The sequence below is a fragment of the Rhincodon typus genome, chromosome 9 (assembly GCF_021869965.1).
Source record: "Rhincodon typus isolate 14 chromosome 9, sRhiTyp1.1, whole genome shotgun sequence".
Classification (NCBI taxonomy): Eukaryota; Metazoa; Chordata; class Chondrichthyes; order Orectolobiformes; family Rhincodontidae; genus Rhincodon; species Rhincodon typus.
In genome coordinates this window covers 24,446,808-24,463,394 of record NC_063340.1, presented here as the reverse complement: position 1 = coordinate 24,463,394, position 16,587 = coordinate 24,446,808, and the positions used below count along the sequence as shown (strand labels likewise).

Sequence of the window (16,587 nt, the reverse complement as noted above, 5' to 3'; positions counted from 1 at the left end):
GCAGCCAGGTCTGTTTGAATGAGAACTAATACAAAAACAAAAGATCTATGGATGCTGTAAATCAGAAACAAAAACAGAATTTGCTGGAAAAGCTCAGCAGATCAGGCAGCATCTATGAAGAGCAATCAGATTTTTTGGGTCCAGTGACCCTCAGAACTGAGGAACATTTGAATGCAAAGTTAGCATACAGATGTAACAAGCAATTAGGAAGGGAAATAATGTGTCAACTTTGGTTACAAATGGTTTCAAACATTTTTCTAAAATACTCTCCTTTTACACTGAAATGGTTACGTGAAGTTACACCTTGAGTACCACGTACATTGTGGAGTTTTGATCTGGAGTGCAACAGAAGTTTGCTACATTCCTTCCTGGGAATGTGGATTGTTCTGAGAGGAGAGAGAATGAATACAATAGGCCCACATTCCCTGAGGATTAAAAGAATGAGAGGTGGTCTAATTGGAACATTTTTTTAAAAAGAGGTCCAACAGGATAAATATTTTCTGATCAACCTGTTCGGGGATGTTATGACACACCTCTGGAACAGGTGGGTCAGTACTGAGAAAATGCTTTTTCCCCAGGCTGGGATATCTCAAACAAGGAGTCATGACTCCGAATGTAGGCACAAGGACTGTTTAGGCCTGAGGTGAGAAACTTCTTCACTCAAAGAATTTGGATACTTGGAAATTCTCTACTCAGAGCTGTGGATACTCAGTCCTTGACAAACTTGATAGATTTTCTTAGCACTCAAAAATCTAAGGCATATGGGAATAGTGCAGGAAGCGGAAGTTGAAGTAAAGGATCTGTCATGATCTTGTTGAATGACAGCACGAACCCAACGGGCAAATGAAGTCCCGCAGTTCCTATTTTTTACTTTTAAGTGAAAATATAGAGGTGAGCTGAATTGTTGTATGCCATGCTAAGATGTCTGTTTGCAAAGTGGTAGGGGATGTATTTGCAGCAATTTCTTCAACAGGATTTTGAGTTACCTGGTCCTAGGGGTGTGATCATCCTGTGGAATGAAATAACCACTTCCCCTTTCTGATGTGGCACAACGTCTGTAGCTCTGACTCCAGCTCCTCCAGTTGAGATCCGAAGTTCCTTGAGCTGTAAACAGTTAATACAGATGTGCTTGCTCTGGGTCACAGTTGTCCAGCAGCTTCCACATGTTGCAGCAGCAACCGTCCTATCATTGCAATCATATTTGATTGAACTCAAATTTATCACTTGCGATTCCCTGCTGTGATTTATTGTAATGATATTTAGTTTGTTTATTTTTCTCTTAAAAATTATTAGTGGAGAGCTCACACAAACTAAAGACCTTGCTGTTAAATGACATACTAGAGATATTCAACAACCCTATTCACAGTCAGCTTTCACTGTACTTAATGTAGTCTGTGATGTTACTCTGCCACTAATGTTGCCACAAGCAGACCTCTTAATCCATGCTTTTTATCCTATCCCACTTGCCTCTTGCTCTGGAGCGGAGTGAATCCTTAATTGAAGGAAAAGGAATCTGATGTACTGGCAATGAAAGTTGTGTCCCTCAACATGTTGTTATGGAGGGGGAATGGCCAAAGCCCTCTGATACTAAAACTGACACAAGCCCCAATTTACAGGTGTGGGAGTGGAGGTTCCCTTCTGATAGCTACTCCCAAAATACCCAGAGAAGCTCTCCTTTCCCATTGTGATCTGTTAAATTAATGGTTAAAGGAAAGGAAATCCCTAATCCACTTTATAAATAATAGATAACTATTTATTTATTTACATGTTAACCTTAATGAATACATTTAAAAAGAGATAGTAACAAACCGAACAATTTTTCCCCCTTTTGTACTACCTGCTCCCTAACTGGTCTAAATTCAACTGGAATGCTGTTTAAATAATACAAGTCCCACTAATATAAACCTAATTAATAAGCAATCAATTATAACTTGGTCTGTGCGAACGTGGGGGGAGACAGAATATCCCAGAAGACAGTAGTCTCCGGTCTCTTCACAAACTCCTTTCTCCCGCTGATTCTCTCTTATTTCTGAGAGGACTTCGAGCTAAAATACTGTGGTACCTTTTGTTTAATTAGATGTTCTTTGTCAGAGCTGAATGCTGCTAACTCTGGCAAGTGGCAGTTGTCTCTCTCTTTTCAGATAGCAGTTGGCTCTTCCCAATTTTCCAAATGCCTTCGCCTTATATACCTGTAATGACATAACCTGAAACCAATCAAATAAGAATTTAATTCTCAACACCATCAGATTTCGATTCAGTTGGCTTTCTGAATCTAGGTGCTTTGTTTAAATTAATTGGCCACATTCAAACTTGTCTTGGAAAAATGCTGTTTGGCTGTTCTATACAAAATGTTAAAATCAAAAGAACTGTGGATGCTGTGAATCAGGAACAAAAACAGAAGTTGCTAGAAAAGCTCAGCAGGTCTGGCAGCATCTGTGAAGAAAAAAATAATCAGTAAACATCCTCGAGGAAGGGTTGCCAGACCTGAAAAGTTAACTGAATTTTTTTTTTCTTCACAGATGCTGCCAGACCTGCTGAGCTTGTCCAGCAACTTCTGTTTTTGTTGCTATACAAAATGTTTCCGTTCGGGCACTCTCTGTGCACCTGCATTTATAAACTTCCAAGCACAGACGAAGCACAAGCTGTTTAAGGGACCATGGCACACTCTCTTCCCCACGATCATTTTTACCAACAAATTCTAACTTCCTGCCTTCCAATTCATCAATACTCTACTCAACTTTGTAATGATATACACCGTTGAAAGTGGGTAATTGGAGTGAGTTTGAGAAAGTGTGGTCAGGATAGCTGTGGGAGTTTGTCGATTTGTATAGTGTGTTGAACTTTGTGGTCAGTCTTTAGGGCTTTGTTTATCTGTTTCTGTTTTTAAGGAATTGTGTGGTGATTTAAAACTCTACTATCCCTCGGGGTGCGTGTTTTGAGTGGTGACGCTGTTAAAATTTGTTCACAAATTAAGGGGCAGTATTGTGTTACATGGAGAGAAACGATTTCTGGTTGGGATCACCAGAAATAGGGAATGTAGAATTATAAATTGGAGCCAAGCCCTCATAGTCAGGATACATTTCAACACAAGGGGGTACAAGTATGCGTTAGCTGTTAATTTTGAATTTGAGATTAATAGATTTCTACTAACTAGAAGTATTAAGACTTGTGTGAAAGGGTGAGTATGTTGACCTAAGCACCTGATCAGCCGTGATCTCGTTGAAAAGTTAAATGGGCTACTTGTAATTCTGTGGTCCTGTGGTCACTTTAATTTCCATCCTTCAATGTCTTTTCATTTGAATGTATGTTTCCTTCTGTTTGTCTAAAATGTTAGTCCACGGAAAATTGTACTTCTTGCCTCGGTCCAATCTGCTAAGCTATTTTTTTCCCCTTAGATCGTATCAACTCTCTTTGCTGTAAGCTGAATCCTTGCTCCTGTGCTGTTTGCCAGTTTAGATTGTGGCCGTTATGGTCCAAACCCCTCCTCCTTTTTCTGTCTTTTGAACCCACTATTGGATTCTGTGCTACGTCATCCCCTGCCTGTTTCTTAATGTCCATGTACCATATCCTTGTTTCTAGTTTGTCAACTGACATAACTATACCTCTGCGTCTCCTTGGATTATACCTTTGCCTTTATGTGAAATGTTACTGAAGATGTCTGAAAATTCTTGGCACCTCATCAACATTTCCTTTATTCAATTAGGTATGCTTCAAAAATTGCTTGCATTTGCTAAAAACTACTTGTTATGAAATATGGCTGCCTGTACTTGATTAACCCGTATTGCTCGTGAATTTTATCTAGGTTTCAGGATGCTACAGAATGTGGTTCCTCTGTCAATCCTGAGTGCAGACCAATATTGCAAGACTGGAGTATTCCTCGGTTTTTCTTGTCATATGTATCTCTCTCTTTGTTTTATAAAAACTGTTTCTCCTAATTTATTCTTTAACGTAAACTGTTTTGCTTTAATCTTGTGTATAAACAATAAAAGGAAACTTTGTGCGTGACCTAGATATTGTACAAAGTTATGATGTGGAGGTGCTGGTGTTGGACTGGGGTAGACAAAGCCAGAAGTCACATGACACCAGGTTATAGTTTGAAATCACAAGCTTTCGAAGCGTAGCCCCTTCGTCAGGTGAAATGAGAGGGAAGCGCACGGACACAGAATTTATGGGCGGAGAGATCTAAAGATCGTATAAATGGTGCGAGTGGAGTGTCAAATAATAAGTCAGTGCAGGTCCAAAGAGTTGTATGGTGTGAGTACAAGCCAAGTGATGACCTAAAATCCAATTAAGTGAGGCAGGAAGATAATTACAAAAATATTGAAAATAAGGTGGTGCTGGAGACAAACCAAATGATGACTGGAATAACATGATAGGTATAAGAGTTGCATGCTTATGGTCTAATCAAAGTGATAAGTAATCTAAAACTGTACAAGCTAACTATAATTGTGGTTCTTTTGCTGTGGCACATTGGAGCTGGCAATCAATGAGTTGAGCATCGCATCCTGTTCTTATGAGGGTGTCCTACAAACCAATCTTCAGTGTCTGTGGCGTTCCTCCTCATCTGAGCAGATCCTATGTATGCTCAGGGCTTGTCCATAGGGGTAGGCCTGAGGAAGAGGAAGAATGCAACATACGCCTAAAGATTTTGAAGGGCGTCCTCAAGAATGGGATATGATGCTCAACTCATCGATTGCCAGTTTTGACATGGCACAGCAAAAGACCACAATGACCCCCTCAGAAGACAGATACAGGATATGACCAACAGAATACCCTTTGTGGTCCAGTTCCTCCCTGGAGCGGAGAGACTATGCCATGTTCTTTGCCGCCTTCAACGTGTCATTGATGGTGAGCATCTCGCCAAGATCATCCGTGCGCCTCCACTTATCACCTTCAAACAAGCACCAAACCTTAAACAGACCATTGTTCACAGCAAGCTACCCAGCCTTCAGGACAACATGGACCACAACACCACAAACCTGCCCTTGCAACCTCTGCAAGACATGTCAGATCATCAACGTGGGTATTACCATCACACATGGGAACACCACCTGCCATATACACGGCAGATACTCGCGTGACGTGGCCAGTATTGTCTATCTCATATACTGCAAGCAAGGATGCCCCAAGGCATGGTATATTGGCAAGACCATGCTGACACTATGACAATGGATGAATGGACACTGTGCAACAATCGCCAGACAGGAATGTTCCTCCCAACTGGGGCGCACTTCAGCTGTCAAGGATTTTCAGCTTGCAATCTTCTGTAAGTGTCCTCCAAGGCGGCCTTCGAGAAACACAACAATACAGAATCGCCGAGCAGTGGCCGATAGCCAAGTTCTGCACCCATGAAGACGGCCTCAACCGTGATCATGGGTTCATGTCGTGCTACATGCGACCTCACCACACTGCTCTGTATCTTTAAAATCTTCCTTACTGTCTGATTTTTGTCACCATCACTTGCATAAATTATGATCTCTCTACCTTAATTAGTTTTTGGATTACTTCTTATTTTGGTTAGACCCTTGGCATGTGACTGTTATACCTATCATGTTATTTCTCCAGCATCTGCAGTTCCTACTATCTCTGATTCAATGTTATTCCAGTCGTTTGGTTTGTCTCCAGAACCGCCTTATTTTAATTTTTTTTGTAATTTTCTATATACCTCAATTAATCGGATTACTCAGCCATTGACACTTTACTCACACCGTCCAACACTTCAGATCACCTGCAGGGACCTATTCAACACTCCACCTGCACCGTTTGTATGATCTTTTGATCTTTCTGCCCATAAATTCTGTCTGTGTGCTTTTTTCACACTTCGCCTGACGAAGGGGCTATGCTCCGAAAGCTTGTGATTTCAAGTAAAATTGTTGGACTATAACCTGGTGTCGTGTGACTCACTTTGTACAAAAGGTTGGGATACCTGCCTAATGAAGCTGAGAAGACTTATTTGAACACAAATGTACTTTAGTACTGGCTTTTGTATTGATTCTTATTGAAGACTCAAATGGGCATGTTTCAAATGAAATAAGCTGAGTTGACCCCTTTTTGTTGAACCTTTCATCAGCTACCAAATTTAATTTTTAAGTTTCATGAAGCTAGGTAAGTGAAGGTTAGGGAAGTAGCTAAGTCTGTCCATAAGACTCCATTTAGGTAATGTGTCTATTGCTTAATGTAGGTGATTATGCATTCAGGACCAGAGGAGTACATCATATTGAGTACAACACCACCCAGAAATGTACGAAACAGAACTCCAATCAGACTGTCCAAAGCAGCATCAACTTTTTATGTGGCAAAACTTTGGTGAGTATATGGTTTGCTGTATCACCACCTTCATAAAGTTTTTAAATCGCTCAGCATTCAAGTAAAATGTTGAGGCAGGTATTGTTGAACATTAATCTGTGATTTTTAAAGTATCAGTATGTCACGTGAATATTTTTTATTGAACTTGTAAGAGCTAGTGTTCCAGCTGTTTTCATCTTTGAAAGCTACTTCAGTGTAGAAACAATAGCAAAAAGGTTTGCGTGAAAATTCTACCCCCCTCCCACCCTCCCCTATTTCAGATGAGTAGAAGCTGCTTAGCACAATTGGGAAGTGAATATTGTAGATGGGGATTTACATAATAGATTAATCTTTTTGAATCTGTGAAATAAAAACCAAAGCAGTATTCACATGAGACTTTACGCATTTCTGGCAAGTATTCAAAAGCATGTGTCTAAGGAGTTGAAGCTGAGCGGTTCAAGCAATTTTCTTTCTCGCAGGGCTGGTTTTAAGCGTGAACAGATGAAAAGATTATTTCTCTTCATTAGATTGTAGAATTTTGTGCTGTTTGGGTGCACAAAGTCAGTCAAATATCAGTAAATGACTTATCATTGTTGCAGCCTCCATTGGTCTGTGATGGATGATTGGAATGACAGAAATGGAAAAGGGCTCCAGCTATGGCAACAATGATGAACTGAAAAAATTAATTTCCAGAGCCTGCTAGTACCTCAAATGGAGCAAAATTTTTTTTTTTTTTTTTTTGATGAGTTGTGACATACTGGGGTTAAGGAGATGATGCACATAAGTTGCTGTTTCTTTAGTGTACAGATCACTGTAGAGTGCCACCTTAATCTGCACAAAGGGGTAATGTGGATTGGTATCCTTTTATGATTTATGTGGTGCACGAAACCATTCGCACAGTAATATGAAATGGTGAAATTGGATATTGTCAGACAATTCTACACCATTCGTATCACTTACAGATCTTATAAAACGATGCCGTCAATGTTATGACATTTCAGTTTAAAAATGGCTTCCATTGCACAAGCTTTCCTTTTTTTAAAAAAAAGGATTCGGTCGTTTTTCTAATAGCATAAAATTATGCTTCAACTTATTCAAATGCATTTTACTGAATGAGTCATTTTTAGGGTTACTTGGATTAAGATTATCTTTCATTACCTGATTGGTAAATTTTTTGGTATGTGATCCCATTTTTTGACAAACGGAGGAGGCACTTTGTCTGTGAACTAGGTGGATCTGGTCCTGCAGATTGCTGTATAACGGTCAAAGGTCACAGATTTGTAGCTGGCTCTCCAAGAACATGCTGTTATTTTGTTTTCTTTTTTTTTAGCTGATTGGGTAGACCTAAGTCTTGCTTGAATTTTTTTCTTTTTGGATTCTTTAGGTTTTTTGTGTTTTCACTCCTCAAAAGGGGTGGTGGGGAGTGGACAAGGAGGGATTTGCTTGCAGCTTTCTGGCTGTATTGCCCTTGCTGGTCTGTAGCAGCTGCAGCTCAATTAATCTGAGGCACAGGTCATTAGGCAGTTCCTTAACTTAGTCTCCTGCTGGTGTTCTCAATAACATCACATTCTCACTACTCCCAAAGAAATGTAATGTTGTATAGCAAAAAACTAAGCCACATAAATTTTCAAGTTGTTCAACTCATCTGGTATTTTTAGCAATTTAGTAGCACATGACTTCCATTCCAGTCTATCCCGGAATGAGGAAAATGTGTTCTCTTACAACAGTTTGAGGGTGGTTATCGTTGCAGAAGGCTGTATGATTTATGGGATTAAGTGAGACCGCATAGTGGATTTTATTTGTGAGATTCTTTTTTTTCCAATCGTGTGCAAGTCCATAATATTTGTAGCACTCCCACTTAAGTACAAAACGACTAATACTCTGTTTTTTCAGTTGGCTCCTGTACAAAACACCTGATATGAAATTTAGGGCTTTTAGTTTTGCTCAGATTAGAGTGGACCGATCTTCTGTAACTGAAAGCAGCTGTATATGAACTGAATTATTTCTCAGTCACATGTAGATACTCCATTGCTATTACATTTATCCATTAAAAATAATATAGACTGTGCAAAGCTCAAAGCTTTTAAGAACATGTCACTTCTCAGCTGGTATTACTGTTTTCTGAAATGAGATGCTAAGTTTAAAAATTACTACTTTTCTGCATTCTCCTAAAGGTATTTATTTTTCTCCATTCATTAACTTCATTAAAATTTGTGGCTTATGTGCAGCTTGCATGTATCTCTTCAAAAGCAGTTTTTTTTTCTCTACATTTGAGTGTAGAAATGGAACTGTACAGCATTGAAGTTCAAAATCTAGTTAAGTTTTAAAGAATATCAAATTTATTTAAACACATCTTTTCCTTCTGTGAAGTTTAGTAAAACGTGGCATCAGTAATGGATTTTTTTTTTACTATTTTTGAAAAAAAAAAGCAATGCAGTAGCTCCTGATGGCTCAGTGAGTGAATGCACCACGTATCACGCAGCTGAGTTGTGTAAACCAGACAGATATTCGGCATGTGTTGGGATATCTGATCTCAACTGTCCCAACAACATGCATGTCTGTGTGCTAAGGTGGGTGGGAACATGATGACTGATGAGGTGGAAATTTGTCTGTATATGTGCTGCTAGGAAATACTGGTGGATGTCAGTTGAAGACAGGGTTGCTCTTAAGTGGTCTTTTTTAAATACTCATTATAAGGATTGTGAAAAGGAGATGAAGTAGGGTAGGCAAATGATGCTCCAGCTGTTCAGAATTTCTCTATGAATCCCTTTTTTATTTTCTTCTTGCCATCCTCCTCTGAGTGTGTTCTGGCAGAGTTGTATAACTCATTTTCCCTCACTTTTTCAGGTCCTAGTGATGTCAATACAGCCTCTGTTTGCAAAAGATTAGCTCTTCCTCCATCTCTAAGGAACAAAAGACTGATCCCTCAAATGGTGCACTGGCCAGGCTGTTTCCTGCACACTCCACGGTTCAGAAGAAATACACCAGGATGTTGCCTGGAATGGAGGGTTTGAGTTATAAAGATAGGCTGAGACTTTTTTTACTGGAGTGTAGGAAGTTGAGGAGCAACCTTTTTGAGGTTTATAAAATCAAGAGGTGAATAGCAAAGGTCTTTTCCCTAAGTTGGGAGAGTTCAAGACTAGGGGGCATATTTTTAAGGTGAGAAGAGAGACTTAAAAAGTACATGAGCAACTTTTTTGCACAGTGCTTAGTGTGTGGAATGACTGCCAGAGGAAGTGGTGGATGCAAGTACAGTTACATTTAAAAGACATTTGGAAAAGTACATGAATAGGTGAGGTTTGGGCCAAATGCAGGCAGGTGGGAATAGTTTATTTTGGGAACGTGGTCACTGTGGACCAGTTGGACCAAAGGGTCTGTTTCCATGCTGTATGACTTAGTAGTGATGTTTAGAAATGAAATTAATAAAACTTTATCTTTTAGTGTCCTTGCAGTCTAAAATGTAAAGTACAATTGTTTATTTTTAATAGGTTGAGCAACCAATTGCCTCCATTAGGATTGAAGATATAGGATCTCCAAGGCAGACAGGTTGACTGTTACCTGAATGTAATTGGTCAACATGAAATTTTGTTTTTAAATAAAATCAGAATGCTGAGGCAGTACCGCAAGTTTGGCATTCTTTGAAACATTAGCTCTGCTTCTCTTTCAAGTTGGTGACCTTGTTTATCCACTTTTCTTTCTTTGAAATTTCCAGCATCCATTTTGCCTTCAGTTGTAAATTAAGTTTTGCACTATCAACCTAATTTTGAATTGGTATGAGTTCACAATGCACAACTGCTTGTAATTTTAAATTAATTCACTAATTAGTCTCATGCAGAAGCCATCAGAAAGGTTTGGCTGGAAAAATAAAAGATTACGTTTATTCAATAGATGAGTGAATGGTCTGAACTTAACTGGGACTATTCTGGCCTGTGTTTTGAAATAAGTGAGAAATATTCTCCCCCAGTACTGATATTCTTTAGACAAATTAGAAATTGCAGTAACTGTCTTGACTAAGTAACCTGCATCAAATTATTTGATCTCAATATAGCAATTTAATTTAGCATGGAAAATGTTTGAACAAACTTCACAGCAAGGGTACAGATAATGACTAGAAATAATTGAGACAAAGAATATCTTTCTGTGGAAGAAGATTGAGAACCTGATTGGAAATCAAGCTTTGGGAGGATGGGGTGTGGATTTTTAGAAAGTGGAGAGGGTTGCTGGAGAATATTCCATTCACTTATTGAGGGCTGTTCATACTTTGAAAGATTTCTGCTGTAATCCTTTTGCAGATGTTAAGTAATTTGTTTACTATTTACTTATTACTGACATGCATATTGAATTTTGCTACCAGGGAAGCAGTTTTGTACTCAACGTCATTCTGCCAGTTTTAGGTAATTCTGATCCCAATTTTTTAATCAGGGTAGCCCAGAATTCGTGACGACTTCTGAATGTGTGCATTACTTTGAATGGAAGACTTTTGTAGCCTGCAAGAAGAGCACCTTCAATCCCCATAAAGAGGTAAATGCAAATAGCCCATATTGGTTTAATTTTGAATTGCTAAAATCCGCATTGGGACTGTAAGTAATGATGTATAACTAGCAGGGGAGTGAATAAAACGCTCCCTGAACTATTCATACTGGTGTTAAGTAAATGTGATTGAATTGAATGTATTCCTATTTATGTTGACTGCAACATTTTTGAGTATTTGTGAACTAACAAAATAGCACTATTTTAAGCTCATTGTAGTGAATGGCTGAGTCTGAACCTTGGTTTGTTTAATAAGTTAGTTCAGAAAGCTTTTGGGCATGAGGACCCTTTGTTATTGCTGATCAGTTTTATTTCTCACTTCAGTTATCAGGTTGAGGTGTAAGTGCAGATGGAGCAATTGCCTATAGTATTTTTAAAATGTAATTTTTAATTTAAAATGTGCTTATTATATTTTCCAATCCTGCAGGTTCAGGATAATTATTATAGTCTGGTTTTGTTTGTTCTTTTGTGTGCCTTCTCTCAGAACATTCCAAACTCTGAATTTGCAACATGAGGATTTGAGATAATACTCTGCACAGAATCCTCTTGTCTTCGCTTGCAGCACCATAACCCATCCTCTTTTCTGATCAGCTGTTGAAGGAAGGACATAATGAATGAAGTATTAAATAAGTTAAAACTATTTAACGCCTCCATGGTTCAAATTGCTATTTTTAAGTTACTTTGTATGTTAAGTTTTTGCAAACATGTTCTTCTGTTGTCCTACTTGTTAATTCATACAGTAGTCACATGGTTTTACTTCAGGGCGTATGTTCATGGAGCTAATGTCTGAAACTCTTTCTTGCAATGGTGAATGAAATATCCAGCTCACTCGTTTCTCCCTTACCCTCCCCTATGCCCCTCCAAAATATGTACTCTTGAATACATGTGATAGTAGGTTATTGTCCAGGCTGTTGTCTATAAGGACCATGATGCTAACTAGCAGTAAAATGAATTGGAAGATTTGAAATTGGTGCTCTAAGTGGGCATTTTATTAATGAAAATGTATGTAGTAGATGCAGCTGTAGCAGCTGTTTTCCAGTATGAAAGTAGCATTACCCACTTATAGTTTGTAACTCCTCCAACAGTACTGTTGAATTCCACGTGTCCGCATACCTAGAATATTGTTAAGGTTTATGGTTCTTCAGCCTGGAATAAGCAATTTTCAGATGTACTGCTCAGCTTTGTTTTGGAAAACAATAAGCCCACCACCGACAAGAGAGGTTCACCTGCATCCTGCCAAACAGCTAAAAGTGTACTTTGATTCAGTAACTGCGTGTTTAGTAGAATATTGAAATAAAAATCAGTGAGAAAAGGTTTGACTTCTATCAGATTTTCTAGTCATCCAACTTGTGTTGTTCAGTCCAGTGCTGCTTAGGTTCTTACCACACTATAAGGGTGAATACTTACAATGGAAAGCCTTTCACATTTTGAATTGGATAAATAATGTTATTGTCTTAAAAACAAGCTGCTGGAAATACCCAGGTCAGGCAGTTTCTCTGGATAGAAGCAACTTTCAGGTTAATGATCTTTTATTGGAATTGCAAAAGTTGGATATATAACTAGTTTTCAGCAAATTGAAAGTGGCAGGTGCAAATAAAGAACAAAAGTAGAAGGTCTGGTTTGTGAAAGACGGTGTAGTTAAATTACCAAAAGAATTAAAACTGCAAGACCAAAGGTAATGGGATAGGAAAGGATCAAAGGATGTGGGTAGAGGAATTTTGACGAGAATCATGAGCAGCTGCTGACCAAAACCAAGCAACGAATCAAAAGGAAAAAATAACAGAGGGGGTAACAGAGCAGCTGTTCCATCTTCTGTGTTTGCATGGAAAAATGACATGGAGAAAAGAGAGGTCGTTGGAGATAACTAAGGAATAGGCTAGGCTATTGCTGAAGAAAGGGGAAAATGTGTTTGGTGACATCATTGAAGGTGGTGGAAAGAGCAGGAATTGATCTGTTGAAAATGGAGATGCGTGAAGTGTAAGGTTGGGTGCAAGGGAACTTATATTGGCTGTTGGTGTGAAAGAAGAGAAGATTTGGAGTAGAAATTCAGGATTGTGACAATCTGCCCTCCATGGTGGAAGAGAATCCTTGGTTGAAGAAAAATTGACATATTGGAGATGTTGGTATCAATCCCCGTGATGATTTAATGGCCGCAAGTTTTTTCACTTGGAGGATTGTGTTCTGTCGATAGTAAGAAACATCTAAATACAGAAATCTGCTTCTTCTGAAAAGGATTAAAATAACTCTGAACATGTTTGAGTTTTTTCATGATGGAGATGATGGGTTAAATTTTTCTTTTTGTGTATCTAGTTTTTACCACAAGCAAAAATATGAACTTGTATGTTTTAGAGTTCTTGATTTTTCTCCTTTTTCATTTGTCTCTTGTAATTATTTGCAGTCAGTTGTATTGCACAAAATGTTTATTTGCTCACACTTTATACACAGTCACATGTGAGGAATAACCTGAAGTACAGACCCTACAAAGTTATGCACCTAAGCTCAGACTGCATAGCATTTCACAGAATCTCAAAATTGTTATGGCGCAAGAGGTCATTTGGCCCATTGTGTCTGTGCCTTCAAAAGAGCATCATTACCTAGTGCCAATCTGCTACTTTTTCCCTGTATCCTTGCGTGTTGTTTCTGTTGAAATAATCATCCACTGCCCTCTTGAATGTCTCAATTGAACCTGCCTCTATCACATTTCCAGGCAGTGCGTTCCATATCCTAACTACTTGCTGAGTGTGTTTTTTTTCTCTTATCACTTTAAACTGTGCTGCCTCCTTCTTGCTCCTTTTACGTGTGGGAACAGATTCTCCCTATCTACTGTATTCAGCCTGCTCATGGCTTTGAAAACCTCTTCCAAATGTTGTCTCAGGAGAACAGACCAAACTTCTTCAATCTGTCTTCATTATTGAAGTTTCTCATTCCTAAAACCATTTCAGTAAATCACTTCTGCACACTCTCCAAGGCATTCACATCTTTCCTATGATGTACTCAACTGTATATAATGCCCCACCTGGCAAGTATCTTGTACAAGTTCAACATTACCCTCTCTGAGAATTTTTCTTTAATGTGCTACTTCTGCTGTGAGTGGGCATCCATATAGCTGGCAATATAATGACTTATAAAATGTGCAGCTGCATTTACAGTTCAGTGCTTAAGCACCTGATATTTGATTTAATGTCCCCTCTCTCCTTTTGTGCCACTTGTAAGCTTGCACTGCTCTAATGGCCAATTCTTAAGAGTCAACCATCTCTGCTTGATTACTTGCTGTTTCCTTGCCTATTACTTAATTTATCACTCCACAAAATTAGTCAGTGACCATTTAAAAAAAAAAACTCAGTACACAGTAAGTTTATTTAGTCACATCCGTAGAAACAAGTTAATAAGAGTTTCCAAACATGAGTACATGCTATGCTTCATCCCATGTAATCAGACCTTGAACATTGCATCCACCCAGGCATTACTATTTGGCAGTAGTCCCTCTCCATTCAAATTCTGGCACGTGTGCTTTCTCTGCTCTCACCTTAAATCCAAAGTGATGCATTTAACTTGCTAAAAAACACCTTTTTCGGCACTGTCAGACATTTAATTCTATTAATGGCACAGCCGTGAATGTCATTGTGGGTCAATGCCCAGTGGCTAATTGAGCTTGCAAGTTGCGTTTGTTTTAGTAATGGTTTAGAAAGCAGACAAACTCCCTTCACTAGATTGCTTGCTGTTAATAGTTCATGTTCAGCAGGCTTCAATTGATTATTCAAGAAGTATTGGTAGATTGAAGCAGAGAGATCTGTAAAGGTGATTTCCAACAAACTTTTATCTATTTTGAAGCAAACTCTTCAAATTGATCACTGTGAATAAGCCTTTAACAATGGTCAAAATATTTAAATAACCCTATTAAGATACATTTTTGAACATGTTTTGTGGGTAGATCTGAATATTGAAGGCATATTCCACTCATTTTCCATCCATTGCTTTTCAATGGATGGGAAGACGTAGAAACTAAGCATCAGTTCCCAGAGAATGAAGGTGATGAATTGGGATTACTGCAGAAAGTGTGTATTAATCAGATTGCCATTGGTTTCTGTTTTGCCTATGATAGTTCTTTGATCTTAATTAAGATAATTATTCATGATGTGACAGATGTTCCTTGGTTGAACTTTTTAAAAACCTATTCATTTATGTGCACTTAACATTAACTTTTTTAAGGTCCCTTGTTATGTCATTGATGAAGTTGGAAAGAAACGTGATCTGAATCCGCTCATAAAGATGTCAGGAGGCTATTTGGTTGATTCTCCTGATGATGATGATTTGTATATCAACATTTGTCGAGATATAGGTTAGTTACCTTTTCTCAACTGATTAATTTCTCTAGATTGCATTGAGTTCATGAACTTTGTACCCTATTTACTTATCAATGTCACTCATTACTGGTCCCATTGTGAAATCAAATAATATATAAAGCCATTTATGATTTTCTTTTAAAGAAAAGGAAATAATTGACCAACTAATCAAACTTAAAGCTAAAATCAATGGTTCAGATGGATTGCATCTGTGTATTTTGAGGGGTTAGGGAAGAAATGTAAAAGAGACTCTTACAGAAATGTAAGAGAAGCAAATACTGCCCTAAAACTTGACAGCTTATGTGATTCTGACATAAGGATAAAGCATGTGGAGGAAAACTAAGTCCATTTAGCTTAACGGTGGTAAGAAAGATCGTGGAGTCCTGACTCAAAGGTGTAATAGAAAACACCTGTAAACTGAAAGTACCAGAGAGTCAGCTCCAATTCCAAAAGGGATAGTGTGTATGACCCACCTATCTAAGATCGATCTTAAAAAAAAAAAACATTAGAGTAAATAATGTCAGAGGATTTCCATCATGCTTTTATAAGAAATTTCATAGACTGAAGCTAAGGTTAGAACATGGAGTCAGACGCAAGAAGCTAATAACAAAACAAAATGAGGAGAGGGGTTTAAATGCAGTTACTCAGGTTGGCAAGTGCTGTTCCACAAGTTCAGTTCTAGAGCACTGTCTGCTGTTTCGATAAATGATATCGAGTCTGAAATTGAAAGTATTTTACAATTTGAGGATGATATCTAATTGGAGTGAAAGTTAGCATAGAAGAGAACTGGCATGAATCACAGAAAAACATTATTAAATTTGATGGGTGCAAATGGGCAAGTCGGCCTTAACATTGAGAGGTATGTTTAAGTGCCCACATACACCTCGGAAAGTTATTGACTAATGAGTAGTGGAACAGAAGATTTGGGAATATAGACATACATACCACTAAAAGTAGATATCCAGGCACTGAATGTGCAAAAATGATCATCTGGAATGATACAGAAATGAGAGACTCTATCTTTTAGAAGGTTGAACAGACAGGGGCTTTTTTCCTTAATAGAAGGCTTATGGATGGCTTAATAGAGGCCTTTATATTATCAAAGAAATTGGATAGTGTACATATAAAAGATCTCAACTTCTAGAAGAAACTAAAACTAGAGATAAATGTTTGTCGTCAATAATGCAATAGGAAATTTAAGAGAAACTTTGTCTTGTGAAGAGAGAATGCAAAAATTCCTATCAGAAGAGAGTTGAAAATATTTCTTTATTCTTTGGGACATGAGTTGGTGTGTTGCCCATTTCTAATTGCCCTTGTACTTAGTGGCTTGCTAGGTCATTTTCAGAGAAATTAAGAGTTGCATGTAGGCCAAACCAGGTAAGAAGTAGTAGGAGCTGCAGATGCTGGAGAATCTGAGATAACAAGCTGT

General features: G+C 38.3%; 1 protein-coding gene across 1 annotated transcript in view; it reads left to right on the top strand.

The window, feature by feature from the left end:
* LOC109934260 (cation-independent mannose-6-phosphate receptor-like) overlaps positions 1-16,587 on the top strand; it is a 125,690-nt gene that overhangs the window by 32,343 nt on the left and 76,760 nt on the right. The window contains exons 3-5 of the mRNA XM_048600950.1: positions 6,182-6,306; positions 10,708-10,806; positions 15,025-15,154. Coding sequence (XP_048456907.1) covers positions 6,182-6,306; positions 10,708-10,806; positions 15,025-15,154 — 354 coding nt within the window. The remainder of the gene's footprint in view (positions 1-6,181; positions 6,307-10,707; positions 10,807-15,024; positions 15,155-16,587) is intronic.